Raw genomic sequence first — 25,186 nt, 5'->3', positions numbered from 1 at the left:
GCCACGGTCGGTGCGGAGAGCACGCAGCTTGCGCCCGGTCTCCACCTCGACGCGCTCCTGGAAGCGGCGGATTGCGTCCGGCACCTCGTCCTTGCTGCTCAACAGGGTCAGCCACATGTACCTGGAGAGGTCGTCCACCAGGAGCAGAAAGTAGCGCCGGCCTGACGGAGTTGCCGGGGTTATGGGCCCGCAGAGATCGCCGTGGACCAGCTCGAGGACATGCTCGGCCCGGTAGTTCGCCGCGTCCGGGAACGGTGCTCGGCGCTGCTTGCCGGCCAGGCAGCTGTCGCAGAGTTGGTCGACGTGGTCGATCGCGGGCAGGCCGCGCACCATCTCTTGCCGGGCTAGCATCTGGAGTGAACTGAAATTCATATGCCCGTACCTCGCGTGCCAACGCCACGCTTCGTCGGTGGTGGTGCGCATGGCCAAGCACACCGGTCGGGCCAGCTGCATGTCGTAGGGGTAGAGGCGGTTGCGAGCTCTGGTGGCGCGCGCGAACACCTGTCCGCGGCGGTCGCTGAGAGTGAACACACCATCGGTGATCACTGACTTGCAGCCGCTCTCGTCGAGCTGCCCGATGCTGATGATGCTGCTCCGGAGGCGCGGGAAGAAGTAGACTCCTGTGAGCACGCGGTGCCCACCGTTGCAGTCGGTGAAGAGCACGGACCCGCGACCGCAGATCGCCACGACCGAGCCATCCCCAAACTTCACAGTGCCGCCGACGCGGCGGTCGAGCTCGTTGAAGCACGCCGCGCTGCCCGACATGTGGTTTGAGGCGCCCGTGTCGAGGTACCACTTGGAGTCGTACTCCTCCTCCGTGCGCCCGAGGTGGACCTCGGCGTGCTCCTCGACGAGGTCGACGTAGGCGTCGGAGATGTCGCCGGCGTCGGTGATCGTGCACACCTGCGCCATGAGGAAGGTTGGGTCCTCGTCTTCGGCCACCTCGGCCTGTGCGAGGTTTGCCTGATTCGCCTCCTCCCTCTTCTTTTTGCGGCAGTCCCGAGCCCAGTGCCCGGGGATACCGCAGTATCTACACTTGTCGTCATCGGCCTTTCCGTTGCCGCGCCCACCGCGGCCGCGTCCACGGCCTCTGCCGCGCCGACCGCCGCCTCGCGGCGAGTTGCTGCTTGAGCCGTCCCGCCCCTTGAGGCGTGCATCCCACTCCTCCTCCGTCAACAGGAGCCGGCCGACGCCGGCCTCGGCCTGCTCGAGATCGTATCTCTCCTCAGCGGCCTTGAGCCGCCCGGTGAGCTCCTCCACCGATAAATTGTCCAGATCGACGAGAGTTTCAATGGAGAGTGCGATCTGAGAATACCTCTTGGGGACGACGGAGAGAAATTTTCGCACAACCCGCTTCTCGGGCACAACTTCTCTGAGCTGTGCCATCTGGGCCACCATGTTCGAGATCCTCATGGCAAAATCATCAACGGTCTCGCCGTCGGTGAAGCGGATGTCGCTGTACTGCTTGGAGATGGTCGCGAGCTTGGCCTCGCGGACGCGCGCCACGCCGAGGCGCATCGTCTTGATTGTGTCCCAAGCCTCCTTCGCCGTGGCCTTGCCAGCGAGTGTAGGCGCCATCTCCGGTGGCACCCCGCGCAAGATTGCCTCGAGCGCCAGCCGATCGTCGCTGCGCTCCGCCGTGCCCGTCTGCACGGCGTCCCAGAGAAAGCGGCCCTCCATCATGACCTGCATAAGGACGGCCCAGTCGGTGTAGTTGGTTCGGGTTAGCTGCGGCCACGCTGCACTGCCGATGTCGCGCGCCATCCGCGCCGTGGGTCTCTCAGCCACAGCAAGCTCGTTGCCGTCGGAGACCCGTGCCCGCGGAGTGGCCGGCGACTTGCTACCACTGGAATCGTCAGGGCCTGCCATTCCCAAGGTCAGGAACCGGCTCTGATACCAATTGTCGGAGTTGAGACGACGAACTAGCTAGACCGAGGTGCAAGACGAGGTTTTGCCTGCGCAAACTTGCCGCAGTTTTCTGATCTATTTCTTTCTGTATTTATTCAGTACAATGAAGAAAATGGGGCTCGTGGCCTCCAGACTTTGCGCCACTACGATCCACATTGTTCGTGCCATCCCACGAACGAATCAGTAGGGCGCAGGACTCGGTCTAAGTTGTTGGAACCTCGTGCTAATCTCACTACTGACGAAACTGACGAACCTGACGAAACTGAAGAAGAAAATGCAGCTAACGCTAACTGAACTAACTGAACTTGCAACGTTTATTCTAACAGATAACACAACTCCACTTGGCGAGGTCACCGGACGAGAACCTGCTGAAACTGCTGGCTATAGACGGGTTCATGATATGCGTGTGGCTACAAACAGATAGTGGTGGTTGGGCGCTAGAAACTATGATCGACATAGAGGATGGACTATGGTCATTGTGCCCACGCATCCCTGCTCGCACTCGCCCTAATGTACTAGTTGAGTTCCAGAGATCTGGGAAGAGGAACGGCGATGTGGTGCTGCTAGAGGTACAACATATGCGAGGTGGCATAGTTCTGAATTTGGAGACGAAGGAGATGCATACCCATACTGGGAGGTCCTTGTTGATGGAGATCGACCTACCATCTCGCCTACAAACAATGAAAGTTTTCTCCTAGTTAGCTAGCCTAGTAAGGTAGGATTTCATGTAGAAACCGAGCCGTGATAAAAATTAAGTTGACACGTATATATTTGTTGTGATCGATAATTGGGTTGTGATGTCTAACAGGATGAAGATTTTTAACTACACGCTCGGGCCTCTGTATATCATTGATAAAATTGTCTAAGTTTTGCACTGTGCCCTTTTTTTTTTGCGAAAATAGTCAGATTTTTATAAAGATTCATCAAAAGTACAAAGGACCTCAAATATAATAAAATTTATATCGAGGTCCATGGACCACCGAACAACCATTGTCGCCGCCAGAACGAGCCGCCGACGTGCTGTTGTCGCCGCTCCCATACCGAAGCCTGCTTAACGTTGTTGATGACAGCTGGGAAGTCTTCGTGCACGTGCCCCTAAGGACCTAACACCAAATCCTCGAATCCTTGAATCGATCTGAAGAACCTAACACCAAATATTGCCATTGCGTAGGCACGACGAGAAACTCTAACCTCGCCGCCCCGAGGAGCTGGCAGGAATCTACGCTGGAGTTCCGCGTAATCCATCCCAATGGATGAACTTGAGGAGGATCGGAGCCTAGAAGACTAACTCGAAGAAGAAGCACCGCCATCCATTCAAACGCCGCCCTTGTGAGGACTAAAACCCTACCTATCTACTAGCCGGAGCCGATGCACCACAAATCCCCTCCTCGCCACTGGGCGCCGGAGCGGCAGGCAGAGGCGAGGCGAATCGACCGGTACACTAGTGGAGATCAAGGGGAGAAAGGCTTATCCCAGACGCCTTGCGAGAGGCAAAAGAAAAAGTTTTACACGGCGCCTACCAAGTTGATATAGAAATATATTTTTAATATCAGAAAGATGTGATTTTTTGAGAAATACTCCCCCCATCTCATAATATAAGAGCGTTTTTGACACTAGTATAGTAAAAGATGTGTTTTCTTAAAGTCATTCAGATCAACATGTCTAATTCGGTTTAGTCTCGCTAGCTCTCGCTCGTTTGTGCGAAACAACGACACAACGACATGCCTTCGCCACCGGAGAGCACCCAGCTACTCTGCTTCTTCCGGCCGTTGTAGCTCTCTATGCGGTTGTATAGTTTTTTTTTCAGAACTAAGGAAAAAAAAAGGTTGCTTACAACATGGTGCCTACCTGGTCGTCTTAAAGTCGTACAGATCTAGTACATGGTTAATTTGGTTTAGTCCCGGTCGGCTACGTCACAGAGGCCACCGCGGAGTGGGCGGACGGGGGAGGTCTGTGGTGGCGCCGGAGCCCAGCGCCGGCGACTGGGCCGGGAGGAGGAAGGAGGGATGCTCCGGCCACCGGCCAGACAGTCTGGTAAGCAGAGAGGGTGAGCGTAGCGCCGCTGTCATTCAAATAAAAAAATTCAGTCAAGATCCAATTTTCTACCCCTCTGAGCTGCTTTGCGTTTGCAGACTCTGCATATGGAAACTGCAGATATGGCTGTATTGCTTGAATCATTGCATAAACTTAAGCACCTGAGGTATCTAGCACTAGTAAATGCTGATATATCTATTCTTCCAGGAAACATTGGCAAGATGAAACTGTTGCAATTCCTTGTCCTTGTTGGATGTACAGAATTGGTGAATCTTCCTGACAGCATTGTGAAGCTTGGCCAGCTGAGGCTTCTTTCACTTCCCGAAGCAAGTATGGTACCTAGAGGGTTTAGTGGTCTGACAAATATGAGGAGACTAACTATGTTTCGAGCCCACATGGATGGTGATTGGTGCAGTTTGGATGAGTTGGGGCCTCTTTCCCAACTCAGGTTTCTTGAATTACATCAATTGGAGAATGTATCTACTGCCTCATTTGCTGCTAATGCTAGGCTCGGCGAGAAGATGCATCTTATCAGGCTACTCCTGTACTGCACAAGTAAAATGAGATATGATGGGTTGGTCAAAAAGAAGGAAGGTGTCTCTGATGAAGAGCAGCAACGAATTGAGAAGGTTTTCAATAAGCTCTGTCCTCCACCTGGTGTAGAATATCTTGAAATCAATGGGTATTTTGGCCGGCAACTCCCGAGCTGGATGATGTCCACATCAATGGTGCCCCGCAACAACTTGAAGACTATATTGTTTGATGATCTGGCTTGTTGCACACAACTTCCCAATGGGTTGTGCCAGCTCCCCAGTCTGCAGTTTCTACAGGTCTCTCGTGCTCCATGCATCAAGCATGTTGGGACTGGATTCTTGCAGGCGGCAGCAACTTCATTTCCAAGGTTAAATGAAATGATCTTGGACGGAATGGTGGAATGGGAGGAGTGGGAGTGGGAGGAGCAAGTACAAGCCATGTCCCGTTTGGAGAAACTTGTGCTCAATAGATGCAGACTGAGGCATGTTCCTCCAGGCCTTGCCTCCAATGCAACCTCTTTGAAAATATTAGCTCTAGAACATGTCAAGCACCTCAGCTACATTGAGAGATTTCCTTCTGTTGTTGAGCTTACAGTGAATGGATGCCCTGACCTGGAGAGTATCACCAATCTCCCCAATGTGCAGAAGCTTACCATCGTCAACTGCCCAAAGTTGAAGGTGCTGGAGCGTATCGCTTCACTCGAGAGGCTGCTCCTGCGGGATTACAACATGGAAAAACTCCCAGAATACATGCGAGACATAAAGGCAAGGCATCTGCAGTTATTCTGCAGGCTATGGTTGCTCTCTGCAGTAGCCGCGGGACAATCCGGCATTGAGTGGGACAAGTTCAGCCACATGGAGCATGTCAAGGCATATTCAGGTGATGTAGACAACCAAAGAAAATGGTATGTTTTGTACACGAGAGGAGACAACTGCAAGTTGGATTCAAATATTAGCAGCTCTACCATATTTGAAGGTACAGAAATCAAACATACAAGCTTTGTCTTAATTTGTTTGAGCAATCTGATTCTGCCTGTTTATATGGTAGTTTGATTTTATCTCCTGCTTTTCGTCCATATATACTGCATGATGACCGGATATATTCTGTACCTTCTAGGTTTTCTTGAGTTTAACATATCTAGAGTATCATGTAACGATTTTGTATTTTTGTTGCCCTGCAGAAACCTTATCATCTTGTATGGTGGACCAACAAGGATTTGAGTCTCTGTACAGAATGAGAAGAAGCACCTTCAGTTATGTCTGCAGCTTGGTGAGGATCCCATTTTTTGAAGATATGATAGCAAGGGAGCCCACCTTTGTCGATGGGAGAGTGTTGTCTTTACATGATGGAGTAGCCATTGCTCCGAGGGTACTGAACTCAGGCGAGCCACCAAAGATCGTAGGATCCTCTCTTGGTGTCAACGAGTCAATTGTCTCGCTGGTAACTCAAAGGTTTGTTGAGGCTATGTGGGAGCCAGCATTCAATCACATGCGTTGGGCAGATGCTAAAATGGAAAAGGTCAAGCGCAAGTTTGACAAGATTCACGGCCTGCCAAACTGCTGCGGCGTTGTACATACAACGCACATCACGTTTGGATCACAAAACCATGAACCTGGTGATCAGCAGAATGACGATAGGCTTATGCTAGTCGTTGATCCAGATCTGAAATTCACGGACACTCAGTTGGGATCACAAAACCAATTGAGCGTTTTGCATGATTCTTGGTTCTTTGAGTCCTGCCAGCAGGGTACGTTGCTGAATGGTAGTAAGCTCAAGTTTTCAGATGGCTTGGAAGTTGGGGAATACATCATTGGTGATGCAGGATACCCTCTTCTCCCCTGGCTTCTCACACCTTATCACCTGGAAGACAAGGACCACTCTGCAGAGTTTCCTCCTTATCAAGCCGAGTTCAACAGGAGACACTCTTCAGCATCGACCCTCACGCTGGCTGCATTGGCGAGGTTGAAAGAGAATTGGAAGATCCTAGACAGAGCTGTTGGTTCATTCCCAGTTATGGAAACAATCGATGTGTGTTGCATCTTGCATAATATAGTGATAGACATGGAGGAGGTAGAGGAGGAGGAGGAGGAAGTTGCGGGCATGGAGGAGGAGAATTACATCGAGCAAGTGCGGCAGGTAGCAGATGAGGATGCTGTCAGGGTAAGAGATATACTGTCCCAACACTTGACCGGATCTGGAGGTAAATTGACACAACGCTTGATGTGTTTGTTTCAGCGCTAGCTTTGTCTATTTTTATTTTTATTCTGTAATTCACATGTATTAATTAGATTTTTCTTATGCTTGCTTAGTCCATACAACGGCTGTTGAGGAGAAAAAAGAAGCTGCAGCAGTAGTTTCGTCAGGTCCAGGAGATGAAAACAAGGAACAGCAAGCACAGCGGCGACAAACATCAGATCGAGGAAAGGAGAAGGCGCATGATAATGGATCCAAAGGCTGAAGTGATGCTGCAGCAAAACTGCACCAAACTTTGTGTTGTTGTCATATGTATTTCAGGTTGGACAAATCAACTGCAAGATAAAAAAAAAAGACAAGTGCTCTGTGCTTCGTATTACTGGCAGCAACGCTTTTATGCGGTTGAGAAAACAACTAGTAATAATGTAGCTGCATGGGGTGCATGTAAAAGCTATTTGTGATTTGTATCTTGCAGTTGATTTGTCCAACCTGAAGTATCTGCAAACAGAATTACAGGGACTTTTTATACATGACACGGGTGTTTGGTCATGGTTGATTTAGTTGTAGCAGCTGTTGGGATAAGTCATGGTAGCTATTGTGTTGGTTGCTATACTCTGCTCTGCTCTGCTTTGGAGAAAAGAAGAGCGTAACAGAGTGTGGAGAGTGTTTATAAGAATTGATTTGGCACCAGGAACTCAGAATTGTGTACCTTGGCAAGTGGGTATGGTACAGCAATTCAGAAATGTGCACGACAGCTGAAGTGAAGCGATGCTGCAAAAACATGAATTAAAAGTTGGACTGACAATTTGTTTTCGCTGGCATATATGTGGCCAAGACATTTGCTTGTGTATCTTATATATCTTCAACAGTAAGCTTTTTTGATTGAGAAAATGATTAATAATGTAGCTTCATCGAGACGGAGTGTTTGTGATTTGTATTCTTTCAGTTGCTTTTCTGTAACCTGAAGCTTTCATGTGTTGATGAGTACACAATACCATAGCTGTATGAGGACTATTTGTGATGTCTATCCTTGACATTGAGTTGGCTGCTGTAACCTCAAGGAAAGATTTGCAAACATGCATGATCTGTATCATACAAGTTGTATGATTTTTGACAGGTGCCGTGATTGGGCAGCATTCAATTAAATTGTCAAGTGCGTTTCACCATTGCAGCTGGCCTGGCTCCACTAGAATGGAGAAGATCAAGCACAAGTTTGAGAAGATCCACGGCCTGCCAAACTGCTGTGGTGTTGCACACACAGCTCTGATCACCTTTGGATCACAAAACCGTGGCCATGGGGAGAATGGTAGTGTGCTAACGAAATTTGTCATTGATCTGGATATGAGGTTCGTAGATATTTGGTTGGACTGTGATCTCTTGAAGTTCTTTGAGGAGGGTGCTTTGCTCAATGGTATTCATCGGTTGAATGGCAGTAGCCTGAAGTTATCAGATGGCTTGGAGGTTGGAGAATACATCATTGGTGACGCAGGATACCCTCTTCGTCCCTGGCTCCTCACACCTTACGAGTTGGAGAATGGCCTCTCAGTCTCATACGCCAAAGTTGAGTTCAACAGAAGACACTCTGCTTCTACAGCTGCTACGCTGAGGGCACTAACAAGGTTGAAAGACACGTGGAAGTGCCTACAGGGAGAAGGGTGGCATCCAAATAATCAACGTGAGATGAACCGGACAATCGGCGCGTGCTGCATATTGCATAACATAGTGATAGACATGGAGGAAGGTGGAGGCATGCTGAGCAATCAGGAGGAGAAATACATGGAGCAAGTACGGCAGTTAGCAGAAGAGGACGCCGTCAGGGTGAGGGATGCACTGTCCCAGTACATGATCAATTCTGGAGGTAAAATAACACAGCTCTTAATAATATATTTGTATGAATTTCTGCTTTACCTATTCATTTTATTGTTTCCATCTTTCCTCTGTTGTTGGTCAGTACATCCAATGGCAGCAGAGGAGGAACGAGAAGGGGTAGCAGCTGCATCCGGTTCGGGAGAGGAAAACAAGGAACCACAAACATCAGATCAAGGAAAGGAGAAGGTGGATGAGAGCTAGCTAGCTAGGGAGATGGTCCTGTCCAGTGGATCAATTTGGTATTAATCCAACTGTTTCTGCTATTATTAACTGTGCATCAAGTGGCTATATATGGCGCTACTTAATTAATATCAGTTGGAACCATCAAATCCCTCCGTGATATGTACAAATATACTTGGAAATAAACTAAGCTGATCGATACTTGCACCTGTTATATTAGCAATGTGCTAGGCAGAACATTACGTTGTACGTGTTTACGACTGGTTCTTATGTATTTTTGCCCTCTATGTCTGTGTAGGCTTCTGGTAATGGAGGCAGAGTGATGCTGTCAGGGTGAGGGATATACTGTCCCAGCACTTGACCGGATCTGGAGGTAAATCCACACATCTCTTAATGTGTTCGTTTGAGCGCTAGCTTTGTCTATTAAATTTATTTGTAATTCACATGTAGTATTAATTACATCTTTCTTATGCTTGCTTAGTCCACACAACGGCTGCGGAGGAGGAAAAAGAAGCCGCAGTAGTAGTTGCATGTGCATCAGGTCCAGGAGATGAAAACAAGGAACAAACATCAGACCGAGGAAATGAGAAGACACATGATAATGGATCCAAAGGCTGAAGTGATGCTGCAGCAAAACTGCACCAAATTATGTGTCATTGTCACATGTATTTGAGAAAGACAACTAGAGTGCTTGTAAGAACTGCACCAAAGGCGAATTATGTAATGGGCGATTTGCCTAATATTTTTGAGAAAAGTATACTTTTTGTCCCTTAATTCTTGGTGAAGTCTAGATTTGGTCCCTCAACTTTAAAACCGGACAACTTGCACCCTTAACTATTGAAACCGGACAAGATTCATCCCCGGTCACAGTTTTGACCGGTTTTGGTGCCGTCTCACCCGGGTTTTGACCGTGTCGACTCAAATTCGCGCACTTTTTCCCAAGTCCGCTTAATGACTTCAAATTCGGGTACTCTTTTCAAATACGTGAACTTTCTAAAATTTTGTGTATTTTTTTCAAACCTGCGTACCTTTCAAAAAAGTATACTTTTCTGCAATGCATTCCTGTGTTCCTTTCAAAAAAAAAGAGAACTGCACCAAAGGCCAAAGCTATTTGTGATTTATATATTTTCAGTTGATTTCAGTAACCTGGAGAATCTGCAAAAAATAAAAAGGCAGGGACCTTTTATACATGACACGGGTGTTTGGTCATGGTAGCTATTGTGTTGGTTGCTCTGCTTGGAGAAAGGAAGAGAAGAGAAGAGCAGAGCGTAACAGAGTGGGGAGATGACAGTACGTCTAGGGTGTTTGTAAGAATTGATTTGGCACCAGGAATTCAGAATTGTGTACCTTGGCAAGTGGGTATAGTACAGCAATTCAGAGATGTGTACGACGGCTAAAGTGAAGCGATGCTGCAAAAACATGAATTAATTAAAAGTTGGACTGACAAATTGTTTTCGGTGCCATATATGTGGCCAAGACAATTTTTAATAAGCTTTTGTGACAGTAAGCTTTTTTGATTGAGAAAACGATTAATAATGTAGCTTCATGGAGACGGGGTGTTTGTGATTTGTATTCTTTCAGTTGCTTTTCTGTAACCTGAAGCTTTCATGGGTTGATGAGTACACAATACCATAGCTGTATGAGGAGAGGACTATTTGTGATGTCTATCCTTGACATTGAGTTGGCTGCTGTAACCTCAAGGAAAGATTTGCAAACATGCATGATCTGTATCATACAAGTTGTATGATTTTTGACAGGTGCCGTGATTGGGCAGCATTCAATTAAATTGTCAAGTGCGTTTCACCATTGCAGCTGGCCTGGCTCCACTAGAATGGAGAAGATCAAGCACAAGTTTGAGAAGATCCACGGCCTGCCAAACTGCTGTGGTGTTGCACACACAGCTCTGATCACCTTTGGATCACAAAACCGTGGCCATGGGGAGAATGGTAGTGTGCTAACGAAATTTGTCATTGATCTGGATATGAGGTTCGTAGATATTTGGTTGGACTGTGATCTCTTGAAGTTCTTTGAGGAGGGTGCTTTGCTCAATGGTATTCATCGGTTGAATGGCAGTAGCCTGAAGTTATCAGATGGCTTGGAGGTTGGAGAATACATCATTGGTGACGCAGGATACCCTCTTCGTCCCTGGCTCCTCACACCTTACGAGTTGGAGAATGGCCTCTCAGTCTCAGACGCCAAAGTTGAGTTCAACAGAAGACACTCTGCTTCTACAGCTGCTACGCTGAGGGCACTAACAAGGTTGAAAGACACGTGGAAGTGCCTACAGGGAGAAGGGTGGCATCCAAATAATCAACGTGAGATGAACCGGACAATCGGCGCGTGCTGCATATTGCATAACATAGTGATAGACATGGAGGAAGGTGGAGGCATGCTGAGCAATCAGGAGGAGAAATACATGGAGCAAGTACGGCAGTTAGCAGAAGAGGACGCCGTCAGGGTGAGGGATGCACTGTCCCAGTACATGATCAATTCTGGAGGTAAAATAACACAGCTCTTAATAATATATTTGTATGAATTTCTGCTTTACCTATTCATTTTATTGTTTCCATCTTTCCTCTGTTGTTGGTCAGTACATCCAATGGCAGCAGAGGAGGAACGAGAAGGGGTAGCAGCTGCATCCGGTTCGGGAGAGGAAAACAAGGAACCACAAACATCAGATCAAGGAAAGGAGAAGGTGGATGAGAGCTAGCTAGCTAGGGAGATGGTCCTGTCCAGTGGATCAATTTGGTATTAATCCAACTGTTTCTGCTATTATTAACTGTGCATCAAGTGGCTATATATGGCGCTACTTAATTAATATCAGTTGGAACCATCAAATCCCTCCGTGATATGTACAAATATACTTGGAAATAAACTAAGCTGATCGATACTTGCACCTGTTATATTAGCAATGAGCTAGGCAGAACATTACGTTGTACGTGTTTACGACTGGTTCTTATGTATTTTTGCCCTCTATGTCTGTGTAGGCTTCTGGTAATGGAGGCAGAGTGATGCTGTCAGGGTGAGGGATATACTGTCCCAGCACTTGACCGGATCTGGAGGTAAATCCACACATCTCTTAATGTGTTCGTTTGAGCGCTAGCTTTGTCTATTAAATTTATTTGTAATTCACATGTAGTATTAATTACATCTTTCTTATGCTTGCTTAGTCCACACAACGGCTGCGGAGGAGGAAAAAGAAGCCGCAGTAGTAGTTGCATGTGCATCAGGTCCAGGAGATGAAAACAAGGAACAAACATCAGACCGAGGAAATGAGAAGACACATGATAATGGATCCAAAGGCTGAAGTGATGCTGCAGCAAAACTGCACCAAATTATGTGTCATTGTCACATGTATTTGAGAAAGACAACTAGAGTGCTTGTAAGAACTGCACCAAAGGCGAATTATGTAATGGGCGATTTGCCTAATATTTTTGAGAAAAGTATACTTTTTGTCCCTTAATTCTTGGTGAAGTCTAGATTTGGTCCCTCAACTTTAAAACCGGACAACTTGCACCCTTAACTATTGAAACCGGACAAGATTCATCCCCGGTCACAGTTTTGACCGGTTTTGGTGCCGTCTCACCCGGGTTTTGACCGTGTCGACTCAAATTCGCGCACTTTTTCCCAAGTCCGCTTAATGACTTCAAATTCGGGTACTCTTTTCAAATACGTGAACTTTCTAAAATTTTGTGTATTTTTTTCAAACCTGCGTACCTTTCAAAAAAGTATACTTTTCTGCAATGCATTCCTGTGTTCCTTTCAAAAAAAAAGAGAACTGCACCAAAGGCCAAAGCTATTTGTGATTTATATATTTTCAGTTGATTTCAGTAACCTGGAGAATCTGCAAAAAATAAAAAGGCAGGGACCTTTTATACATGACACGGGTGTTTGGTCATGGTAGCTATTGTGTTGGTTGCTCTGCTTGGAGAAAGGAAGAGAAGAGAAGAGCAGAGCGTAACAGAGTGGGGAGATGACAGTACGTCTAGGGTGTTTGTAAGAATTGATTTGGCACCAGGAATTCAGAATTGTGTACCTTGGCAAGTGGGTATAGTACAGCAATTCAGAGATGTGTACGACGGCTAAAGTGAAGCGATGCTGCAAAAACATGAATTAATTAAAAGTTGGACTGACAAATTGTTTTCGGTGCCATATATGTGGCCAAGACAATTTTTAATAAGCTTTTGTGACAGTAAGCTTTTTTGATTGAGAAAACGATTAATAATGTAGCTTCATGGAGACGGGGTGTTTGTGATTTGTATTCTTTCAGTTGCTTTTCTGTAACCTGAAGCTTTCATGGGTTGATGAGTACACAATACCATAGCTGTATGAGGAGAGGACTATTTGTGATGTCTATCCTTGACATTGAGTTGGCTGCTGTAACCTCAAGGAAAGATTTGCAAACATGCATGATCTGTATCATACAAGTTGTATGATTTTTGACAGGTGCCGTGATTGGGCAGCATTCAATTAAATTGTCAAGTGCGTTTCACCATTGCAGCTGGCCTGGCTCCACTAGAATGGAGAAGATCAAGCACAAGTTTGAGAAGATCCACGGCCTGCCAAACTGCTGTGGTGTTGCACACACAGCTCTGATCACCTTTGGATCACAAAACCGTGGCCATGGGGAGAATGGTAGTGTGCTAACGAAATTTGTCATTGATCTGGATATGAGGTTCGTAGATATTTGGTTGGACTGTGATCTCTTGAAGTTCTTTGAGGAGGGTGCTTTGCTCAATGGTATTCATCGGTTGAATGGCAGTAGCCTGAAGTTATCAGATGGCTTGGAGGTTGGAGAATACATCATTGGTGACGCAGGATACCCTCTTCGTCCCTGGCTCCTCACACCTTACGAGTTGGAGAATGGCCTCTCAGTCTCAGACGCCAAAGTTGAGTTCAACAGAAGACACTCTGCTTCTACAGCTGCTACGCTGAGGGCACTAACAAGGTTGAAAGACACGTGGAAGTGCCTACAGGGAGAAGGGTGGCATCCAAATAATCAACGTGAGATGAACCGGACAATCGGCGCGTGCTGCATATTGCATAACATAGTGATAGACATGGAGGAAGGTGGAGGCATGCTGAGCAATCAGGAGGAGAAATACATGGAGCAAGTACGGCAGTTAGCAGAAGAGGACGCCGTCAGGGTGAGGGATGCACTGTCCCAGTACATGATCAATTCTGGAGGTAAAATAACACAGCTCTTAATAATATATTTGTATGAATTTCTGCTTTACCTATTCATTTTATTGTTTCCATCTTTCCTCTGTTGTTGGTCAGTACATCCAATGGCAGCAGAGGAGGAACGAGAAGGGGTAGCAGCTGCATCCGGTTCGGGAGAGGAAAACAAGGAACCACAAACATCAGATCAAGGAAAGGAGAAGGTGGATGAGAGCTAGCTAGCTAGGGAGATGGTCCTGTCCAGTGGATCAATTTGGTATTAATCCAACTGTTTCTGCTATTATTAACTGTGCATCAAGTGGCTATATATGGCGCTACTTAATTAATATCAGTTGGAACCATCAAATCCCTCCGTGATATGTACAAATATACTTGGAAATAAACTAAGCTGATCGATACTTGCACCTGTTATATTAGCAATGTGCTAGGCAGAACATTACGTTGTACGTGTTTACGACTGGTTCTTATGTATTTTTGCCCTCTATGTCTGTGTAGGCTTCTGGTAATGGAGGCAGAGTGATGCTGTCAGGGTGAGGGATATACTGTCCCAGCACTTGACCGGATCTGGAGGTAAATCCACACATCTCTTAATGTGTTCGTTTGAGCGCTAGCTTTGTCTATTAAATTTATTTGTAATTCACATGTAGTATTAATTACATCTTTCTTATGCTTGCTTAGTCCACACAACGGCTGCGGAGGAGGAAAAAGAAGCCGCAGTAGTAGTTGCATGTGCATCAGGTCCAGGAGATGAAAACAAGGAACAAACATCAGACCGAGGAAATGAGAAGACACATGATAATGGATCCAAAGGCTGAAGTGATGCTGCAGCAAAACTGCACCAAATTATGTGTCATTGTCACATGTATTTGAGAAAGACAACTAGAGTGCTTGTAAGAACTGCACCAAAGGCGAATTATGTAATGGGCGATTTGCCTAATATTTTTGAGAAAAGTATACTTTTTGTCCCTTAATTCTTGGTGAAGTCTAGATTTGGTCCCTCAACTTTAAAACCGGACAACTTGCACCCTTAACTATTGAAACCGGACAAGATTCATCCCCGGTCACAGTTTTGACCGGTTTTGGTGCCGTCTCACCCGGGTTTTGACCGTGTCGACTCAAATTCGCGCACTTTTTCCCAAGTCCGCTTAATGACTTCAAATTCGGGTACTCTTTTCAAATACGTGAACTTTCTAAAATTTTGTGTATTTTTTTCAAACCTGCGTACCTTTCAAAAAAGTATACTTTTCTGCAATGCATTCCTGTGTTCCTTTCAAAAAAAAAGAGAACTGCACCAAAGGCCAAAGCTATTTGTGATTTATATATTTTCAGTTGATTTCAGTAACCTGGAGAATCTGCAAAAAATAAAAAGGCAGGGACCTTTTATACATGACACGGGTGTTTGGTCATGGTAGCTATTGTGTTGGTTGCTCTGCTTGGAGAAAGGAAGAGAAGAGAAGAGCAGAGCGTAACAGAGTGGGGAGATGACAGTACGTCTAGGGTGTTTGTAAGAATTGATTTGGCACCAGGAATTCAGAATTGTGTACCTTGGCAAGTGGGTATAGTACAGCAATTCAGAGATGTGTACGACGGCTAAAGTGAAGCGATGCTGCAAAAACATGAATTAATGAAAAGTTGGACTGACAAATTGTTTTCGGTGCCATATATGTGGCCAAGACAATTTTTAATAAGCTTTTGTGACAGTAAGCTTTTTTGATTGAGAAAACGATTAATAATGTAGCTTCATGGAGACGGGGTGTTTGTGATTTGTATTCTTTCAGTTGCTTTTCTGTAACCTGAAGCTTTCATGGGTTGATGAGTACACAATACCATAGCTGTATGAGGAGAGGACTATTTGTGATGTCTATCCTTGACATTGAGTTGGCTGCTGTAACCTCAAGGAAAGATTTGCAAACATGCATGATCTGTATCATACAAGTTGTATGATTTTTGACAGGTGCCGTGATTGGGCAGCATTCAATTAAATTGTCAAGTGCGTTTCACCATTGCAGCTGGCCTGGCTCCACTAGAATGGAGAAGATCAAGCACAAGTTTGAGAAGATCCACGGCCTGCCAAACTGCTGTGGTGTTGCACACACAGCTCTGATCACCTTTGGATCACAAAACCGTGGCCATGGGGAGAATGGTAGTGTGCTAACGAAATTTGTCATTGATCTGGATATGAGGTTCGTAGATATTTGGTTGGACTGTGATCTCTTGAAGTTCTTTGAGGAGGGTGCTTTGCTCAATGGTATTCATCGGTTGAATGGCAGTAGCCTGAAGTTATCAGATGGCTTGGAGGTTGGAGAATACATCATTGGTGACGCAGGATACCCTCTTCGTCCCTGGCTCCTCACACCTTACGAGTTGGAGAATGGCCTCTCAGTCTCAGACGCCAAAGTTGAGTTCAACAGAAGACACTCTGCTTCTACAGCTGCTACGCTGAGGGCACTAACAAGGTTGAAAGACACGTGGAAGTGCCTACAGGGAGAAGGGTGGCATCCAAATAATCAACGTGAGATGAACCGGACAATCGGCGCGTGCTGCATATTGCATAACATAGTGATAGACATGGAGGAAGGTGGAGGCATGCTGAGCAATCAGGAGGAGAAATACATGGAGCAAGTACGGCAGTTAGCAGAAGAGGACGCCGTCAGGGTGAGGGATGCACTGTCCCAGTACATGATCAATTCTGGAGGTAAAATAACACAGCTCTTAATAATATATTTGTATGAATTTCTGCTTTACCTATTCATTTTATTGTTTCCATCTTTCCTCTGTTGTTGGTCAGTACATCCAATGGCAGCAGAGGAGGAACGAGAAGGGGTAGCAGCTGCATCCGGTTCGGGAGAGGAAAACAAGGAACCACAAACATCAGATCAAGGAAAGGAGAAGGTGGATGAGAGCTAGCTAGCTAGGGAGATGGTCCTGTCCAGTGGATCAATTTGGTATTAATCCAACTGTTTCTGCTATTATTAACTGTGCATCAAGTGGCTATATATGGCGCTACTTAATTAATATCAGTTGGAACCATCAAATCCCTCCGTGATATGTACAAATATACTTGGAAATAAACTAAGCTGATCGATACTTGCACCTGTTATATTAGCAATGAGCTAGGCAGAACATTACGTTGTACGTGTTTACGACTGGTTCTTATGTATTTTTGCCCTCTATGTCTGTGTAGGCTTCTGGTAATGGAGGCAGAGTGATGCTGTCAGGGTGAGGGATATACTGTCCCAGCACTTGACCGGATCTGGAGGTAAATCCACACATCTCTTAATGTGTTCGTTTGAGCGCTAGCTTTGTCTATTAAATTTATTTGTAATTCACATGTAGTATTAATTACATCTTTCTTATGCTTGCTTAGTCCACACAACGGCTGCGGAGGAGGAAAAAGAAGCCGCAGTAGTAGTTGCATGTGCATCAGGTCCAGGAGATGAAAACAAGGAACAAACATCAGACCGAGGAAATGAGAAGACACATGATAATGGATCCAAAGGCTGAAGTGATGCTGCAGCAAAACTGCACCAAATTATGTGTCATTGTCACATGTATTTGAGAAAGACAACTAGAGTGCTTGTAAGAACTGCACCAAAGGCGAATTATGTAATGGGCGATTTGCCTAATATTTTTGAGAAAAGTATACTTTTTGTCCCTTAATTCTTGGTGAAGTCTAGATTTGGTCCCTCAACTTTAAAACCGGACAACTTGCACCCTTAACTATTGAAACCGGACAAGATTCATCCCCGGTCACAGTTTTGACCGGTTTTGGTGCCGTCTCACCCGGGTTTTGACCGTGTCGACTCAAATTCGCGCACTTTTTCCCAAGTCCGCTTAATGACTTCAAATTCGGGTACTCTTTTCAAATACGTGAACTTTCTAAAATTTTGTGTATTTTTTTCAAACCTGCGTACCTTTCAAAAAAGTATACTTTTCTGCAATGCATTCCTGTGTTCCTTTCAAAAAAAAAGAGAACTGCACCAAAGGCCAAAGCTATTTGTGATTTATATATTTTCAGTTGATTTCAGTAACCTGGAGAATCTGCAAAAAATAAAAAGGCAGGGACCTTTTATACATGACACGGGTGTTTGGTCATGGTAGCTATTGTGTTGGTTGCTCTGCTTGGAGAAAGGAAGAGAAGAGAAGAGCAGAGCGTAACAGAGTGGGGAGATGACAGTACGTCTAGGGTGTTTGTAAGAATTGATTTGGCACCAGGAATTCAGAATTGTGTACCTTGGCAAGTGGGTATAGTACAGCAATTCAGAGATGTGTACGACGGCTAAAGTGAAGCGATGCTGCAAAAACATGAATTAATTAAAAGTTGGACTGACAAATTGTTTTCGGTGCCATATATGTGGCCAAGACAATTTTTAATAAGCTTTTGTGACAGTAAGCTTTTTTGATTGAGAAAACGATTAATAATGTAGCTTCATGGAGACGGGGTGTTTGTGATTTGTATTCTTTCAGTTGCTTTTCTGTAACCTGAAGCTTTCATGGGTTGATGAGTACACAATACCATAGCTGTATGAGGAGAGGACTATTTGTGATGTCTATCCTTGACATTGAGTTGGCTGCTGTAACCTCAAGGAAAGATTTGCAAACATGCATGATCTGTATCATACAAGTTGTATGATTTTTGACAGGTGCCGTGATTGGGCAGCATTCAATTAAATTGTCAAGTGCGTTTCACCATTGCAGCTGGCCTGGCTCCACTAGAATGGAGAAGATCAAGCACAAGTTTGAGAAGATCCACGGCCTGCCAAACTGCTGTGGTGTTGCACACACAGCTCTGATCACCTTTGGATCACAAAACCGTGGCCATGGGGAGAATGGTAGTGTGCTAACGAAATTTGTCATTGATCTGGATATGAGGTTCGTAGATATTTGGTTGGACTGTGATCTCTTGAAGTTCTTTGAGGAGGGTGCTTTGCTCAATGGTATTCATCGGTTGAATGGCAGTAGCCTGAAGTTATCAGATGGCTTGGAGGTTGGAGAATACATCATTGGTGACGCAGGATACCCTCTTCGTCCCTGGCTCCTCACACCTTACGAGTTGGAGAATGGCCTCTCAGTCTCAGACGCCAAAGTTGAGTTCAACAGAAGACACTCTGCTTCTACAGCTGCTACGCTGAGGGCACTAACAAGGTTGAAAGACACGTGGAAGTGCCTACAGGGAGAAGGGTGGCATCCAAATAATCAACGTGAGATGAACCGGACAATCGGCGCGTGCTGCATATTGCATAACATAGTGATAGACATGGAGGAAGGTGGAGGCATGCTGAGCAATCAGGAGGAGAAATACATGGAGCAAGTACGGCAGTTAGCAGAAGAGGACGCCGTCAGGGTGAGGGATGCACTGTCCCAGTACATGATCAATTCTGGAGGTAAAATAACACAGCTCTTAATAATATATTTGTATGAATTTCTGCTTTACCTATTCATTTTATTGTTTCCATCTTTCCTCTGTTGTTGGTCAGTACATCCAATGGCAGCAGAGGAGGAACGAGAAGGGGTAGCAGCTGCATCCGGTTCGGGAGAGGAAAACAAGGAACCACAAACATCAGATCAAGGAAAGGAGAAGGTGGATGAGAGCTAGCTAGCTAGGGAGATGGTCCTGTCCAGTGGATCAATTTGGTATTAATCCAACTGTTTCTGCTATTATTAACTGTGCATCAAGTGGCTATATATGGCGCTACTTAATTAATATCAGTTGGAACCATCAAATCCCTCCGTGATATGTACAAATATACTTGGAAATAAACTAAGCTGATCGATACTTGCACCTGTTATATTAGCAATGTGCTAGGCAGAACATTACGTTGTACGTGTTTACGACTGGTTCTTATGTATTTTTGCCCTCTATGTCTGTGTAGGCTTCTGGTAATGGAGGCAGAGTGATGCTGTCAGGGTGAGGGATATACTGTCCCAGCACTTGACCGGATCTGGAGGTAAATCCACACATCTCTTAATGTGTTCGTTTGAGCGCTAGCTTTGTCTATTAAATTTATTTGTAATTCACATGTAGTATTAATTACATCTTTCTTATGCTTGCTTAGTCCACACAACGGCTGCGGAGGAGGAAAAAGAAGCCGCAGTAGTAGTTGCATGTGCATCAGGTCCAGGAGATGAAAACAAGGAACAAACATCAGACCGAGGAAATGAGAAGACACATGATAATGGATCCAAAGGCTGAAGTGATGCTGCAGCAAAACTGCACCAAATTATGTGTCATTGTCACATGTATTTGAGAAAGACAACTAGAGTGCTTGTAAGAACTGCACCAAAGGCGAATTATGTAATGGGCGATTTGCCTAATATTTTTGAGAAAAGTATACTTTTTGTCCCTTAATTCTTGGTGAAGTCTAGATTTGGTCCCTCAACTTTAAAACCGGACAACTTGCACCCTTAACTATTGAAACCGGACAAGATTCATCCCCGGTCACAGTTTTGACCGGTTTTGGTGCCGTCTCACCCGGGTTTTGACCGTGTCGACTCAAATTCGCGCACTTTTTCCCAAGTCCGCTTAATGACTTCAAATTCGGGTACTCTTTTCAAATACGTGAACTTTCTAAAATTTTGTGTATTTTTTTCAAACCTGCGTACCTTTCAAAAAAGTATACTTTTCTGCAATGCATTCCTGTGTTCCTTTCAAAAAAAAGAGAACTGCACCAAAGGCCAAAGCTATTTGTGATTTATATATTTTCAGTTGATTTCAGTAACCTGGAGAATCTGCAAAAAATAAAAAGGCAGGGACCTTTTATACATGACACGGGTGTTTGGTCATGGTAGCTATTGTGTTGGTTGCTCTGCTTGGAGAAAGGAAGAGAAGAGAAGAGCAGAGCGTAACAGAGTGGGGAGATGACAGTACGTCTAGGGTGTTTGTAAGAATTGATTTGGCACCAGGAATTCAGAATTGTGTACCTTGGCAAGTGGGTATAGTACAGCAATTCAGAGATGTGTACGACGGCTAAAGTGAAGCGATGCTGCAAAAACATGAATTAATTAAAAGTTGGACTGACAAATTGTTTTCGGTGCCATATATGTGGCCAAGACAATTTTTAATAAGCTTTTGTGACAGTAAGCTTTTTTGATTGAGAAAACGATTAATAATGTAGCTTCATGGAGACGGGGTGTTTGTGATTTGTATTCTTTCAGTTGCTTTTCTGTAACCTGAAGCTTTCATGGGTTGATGAGTACACAATACCATAGCTGTATGAGGAGAGGACTATTTGTGATGTCTATCCTTGACATTGAGTTGGCTGCTGTAACCTCAAGGAAAGATTTGCAAACATGCATGATCTGCATCATACAAGTTGTATGGTTTTGACAGGTGCCGTGTTTGGGCAGCAATCAATTCAATTGTCAAGTGCGTTGAGGATATGTCATGGTAATGTGGCTGTGACAGTTGAAATGACCGATGTGACTGTCATGGAGGAGTAGGCTCAGGAAGAGAATTAGCAGATGAGAAGGGCGTCAGGGCTTGTTGGCCTGCAGATTGTTCAAGCCTGGTATGTTGGCTCAAGTGCTCCTTCCTACATTTTGATCCGTTCCGATTATCTGAGCCTGTGAAAGTTGAGATGATGAAGGTGTGCTGCATGCTGCATAACATTTCCTGCAGGTAAGTGCTCCAGCATTTTAATTATTTTTTTCTAGCCACCAGGTTGCTCTCTTCACTTGGTTTGCTTTATAAATTTTATCATGTGGAGTAGATTCCATCTTCCGTCTGGCTCACGGGATGAAGTCAATGAACACGAAGCAGAGCTAGGAGGCGGATCGTCCTCACGGCGTAATGCTTCCACTATCATGCATGCATGTGTTTGGACAACCAATTGAGCTGCTGTGCTGTATTGCATGGGAAGTAAAAAATAAAAATTCTTGATAAGGTAATCCCAGGTGCACGATTATGCCTTTTTTTTACGGGAGGGATTAAGCTTTTTTTGGTCATGACTCCTGCTTGGTTGGCAATGATTTCGGAGCTAATGAATCTGGTTTATGTGCAGGCAAGTTGATACGTACAACTTTGGCTGACAACGTGACTGTATTTGTATGCCCAGTTTACAGCCATGGAACTGGATTTAGAAAGATTTTGCCGCCGCTGGCGGTGGCGACGACGCCCGGTTCCAAGGCACTGAGGCAAGAGGAGACGGCGGCAACCACTCAAGGCGGCTGGGGGCTTCCCACCACGGCCAGGGAGGCTCCCTAGCCGTGCGGCGGCAACCGACGACCCCATGGCTGGTGGTGCTGGTGATGGTGGGCATGGCGGCGGCCGTGGATTTGGATCCCACCCAGATCCGTCGTTGATTCTGCACGTGGATGACATACGTCCTCATGGCGAAGCTCCGCATGATTCCAGCTAGCCGCGAGATCGCAACGCGGCTTCCCATGAAAGCCCCGCCTAACTGCGGTCTTGACGGACGATGGCGGCGTCTCCGACGTCATTTCCTTCTCGAGGCATCGTTGTTGCAGGTCATATCAACTCGACCAGGATGTTCTAGTGGAAACCCTAGATCTGGGTCTACCAAACCGGACGATAACGACGCCTTCGGCGTCATTCTCCCTCCCGGGGTATCGATTTTGAGCAAGTGCAGGCTGGAGGGGACAAGAGGAGGGCGGTGTTACATCTACGGCAAGGCCGACGGCGGATCCCAACGGCATGGCGTTGCGGAGTTTCGGCAGCGGGCACGTGTGGATGGATATGCGCAGGATGGCGGCGTTGTCTGGCGCTATGGTGGCCTCGACGGCAGGTCTGGTAAGGTCGGTGCGTCAGTGCCTGCTCGAGAGATGGATCGGTGGAAGACCTCTAAGATTGCGCTGGACCGGTGTGTGACCTTGTCCCGACATTGTGGCTTAGCTGGGGCATCCGGCTTTAGATGTTAGACTTTGGTGCCATGTCTGTTTGGTATCCGGCTAGGACATTCGGCCCCCTTTCATCAAGGGGATATGAGTAGCGACAGGTGTTGCCAAGATGGTGGCTTCAGGCTTACTAATGTATTACTTTATAAGGTCTTTGTGAATAAAATAAAATGGCTGCATGCATCACCCAGATGCAGAGGCCGGAGTAATATCCTCTTTTTTCTAAAAAGGAAAATCTTTTTTTCAGAATAAAAGAAGAGAGAATAAAAGAGAGAACTACTGGTCTCGTCCCCCCTTCCCCATAGTGATGGTCGGCGTTATGGGCCGGGGTTGTGAAAATGAAGTGTTACTTCCTCGTGGGATATCCTCCCCCAGATTACAGATGCACAGTGTCGTCGCCTCCCCGACCTTATCAGCTTCCTCGCCGCCGGCCAAACCCAAATGCGTCCAGTGATGGCGACCGAGGCCCCCATTCCCCACAGCGGAGGAGACCACGGGGGATTGCGACGACGGCGGCGAAGCACGCATGGTTAGTTGCGATTTCCCCTTTCCACCGACGGTTCTTAAATTATTTACCTTTTTTACCCTAAATTACATGCAACAATTACTTTTTCTTGATTTTGGTGGCATTCTATCGATTCGATACAGAATTATTTTGTTATCTTATTTTTGATGGAAGCGACGCAAAGAGTAGGGTAGTGCTCTAAAACAAAAACTGCAGACGCTAGTGCCTTCCTTGCACCAGCCATTGATCAGTTCATGCCGACAGACGGAGGAGATCAGTTCCTGCCTGCCCCGAGGTAATAAACTAGACCTAGCCCGAAGATCTCAGGGAAATTTCACTGCATCTCTCACCGAATATGTGCCTTACCTAATTACTCCTTCCGTCCCATAATGTAAGACATTTTTTGACATTACTACAGGTGCCTACCTAATTATGATGTAAATTGTTATGTATTCAAACAAGATAATGTTACTTCCTGCCTGCCCCAAAGGTAGAGTAATAAACTAGACTTATCTAATCTCAAGGAAAGTACCCCGCATCTCTCATCAACTAGTTGCCTACCTAATTATGATGTAAATCAATCGTCATGTATTCAAACAAGACTTGCAGGCTAGACGAGCGCAAGTCATTCTTGTTAACAAGGCAGCAGTTGCATCAAATATTAATTGATTTGTCATATAGCCTAAGAGCTAGCTAGACAACACGCCACATATCGACGCCTCCCTGGGAAGGATGCCTGGCAAATTCTAGTGCCTGAGTTGGGCACTAGAATGACCCCGTCATTCTAGTGTCTCGGGTTTCCAGCCCAGGCTAATGACCCCGTCACCTTTCCAGGCCAGGCTAGCGCCACATTTTTCAGGTCACGAACCAAACACGATCTAGGCAGATTTCAGGGAGCAGTCAGGCCAGGCAAGTTTTCTTCAGGACACGAACCAAACAGGCCCTTAATCAATCCTTGCCAGTTCATTGAATCTGCACCACGGTTCATGTGATTAATTAGATGGATATAAGAGCGAGGTGCACGACTAGTCGCGGGCAGGCTGGCCGGCATAATTAAACAACTCAAAACGCATTGGCCCAATACTCATATGAGTTGTTTCGAGATGGGTCGCTCCTATTATCCAGCTCGATCCGAGTGTGATGGCGAATACCAAAATTTAGCCAACATGCATCATCAAAGTAGACTTTGTTGATTTAAGAAACTTGGGGGTTGAGTTGCTAGCTATCATCCAGCTCGATCTGACTGTGATGGCGAATTCTAAAATTAAGCCATCATGCATCATCAAAGTAGACTTTGTTTTGCGTGCATACCTCTCCACACAATCTATATACTGTACAAGAAGTAGCCATAAGAAGTCTTGACATCAATCGACGTCCTACATAAGAAAACTCATTTATTTTCTCAGCCAATCTATGGAGAGCTCTGTTCACGCTAACCAAATGTGGACCAATTCTGGAATTAGCTAAATCGTAGACCTACAACTGAAAGTTTGCCAAGTAACTTACCGGATGGAACAACTGAGCACCCGTACCCGCAGCTCATACCGGATGTCATGTTGATTTCGAACCTATTCATTAGTTCGTTTTTCCAGCGAGTCTAGCACCTATATTTTGAAATCTGCTACGATTCACTATGTGTTGACTTTGAACTCTGTTTGTAGACAAGAGTATGCACTTGATGGCTCATGAATTTGTAATTTAAGTTGTTGGTTTTGAACTATTGTTTATGTGAATTTTTGGTTCCCATGGATGACTGCGAAACATGAGTTGGGTTACGTTTATACTGCATCGGTTTAAAGTTTCAGTTCAGTTTGCTTGTTGAGTTGTACATGGTCCCTCTAGCCAGCTCTCCTTTTGTTCCAAACTTCATGTGGATGGATCAATTAGCGATGTGGATGGAAAGTTAAACTAATGGCTAAAATTACTAAA

General features: G+C 45.6%; 1 protein-coding gene across 1 annotated transcript; it reads left to right on the top strand.

The window, feature by feature from the left end:
- The first annotated feature begins 2,011 nt into the window (after window positions 1-2,011).
- On the top strand, window positions 2,012-17,403 carry LOC123153993 (uncharacterized). The gene is made up of 13 exons (XM_044572820.1): window positions 2,012-2,065; window positions 2,235-2,477; window positions 4,041-5,451; window positions 5,657-6,270; window positions 8,113-8,527; window positions 8,621-8,724; window positions 9,017-9,051; window positions 10,531-11,216; window positions 11,310-11,413; window positions 11,706-11,740; window positions 13,220-13,905; window positions 15,854-16,594; window positions 17,267-17,403. Exons 1-13 carry the CDS (start codon window positions 2,012-2,014, stop codon window positions 17,401-17,403), a joined length of 5,265 nt encoding a protein of 1,754 aa, XP_044428755.1.
- Window positions 17,404-25,186: the final 7,783 nt, after the last annotated feature.

The sequence above is a fragment of the Triticum aestivum genome, chromosome 7A, assembly GCF_018294505.1.
Source record: "Triticum aestivum cultivar Chinese Spring chromosome 7A, IWGSC CS RefSeq v2.1, whole genome shotgun sequence".
NCBI lineage: Eukaryota > Viridiplantae > Streptophyta > Magnoliopsida > Poales > Poaceae > Triticum > Triticum aestivum.
The sequence above is the reverse complement of the archived record's forward strand: the minus strand, read 5'-3'. Positions and strand labels throughout refer to the sequence as shown.

What these genes read in the sequence shown, in the direction of transcription:
- LOC123153993 (XM_044572820.1), top strand. Translation starts at nt 2,012, where the DNA reads ATGAAGAAAATGGGGCTCGTGGCCTCCAGACTTTGCGCCACTACGATC. An exon ending in GGCAGAGTGATGCTGTCAGG is followed by an intron (nt 9,052 to 10,530) that starts GTGAGGGATATA and finishes TCACCATTGCAG; the next exon opens with CTGGCCTGGCTCCACTAGAA. An exon ending in GTACATGATCAATTCTGGAG is followed by an intron (nt 11,217 to 11,309) that starts GTAAAATAACAC and finishes GTTGTTGGTCAG; the next exon opens with TACATCCAATGGCAGCAGAG.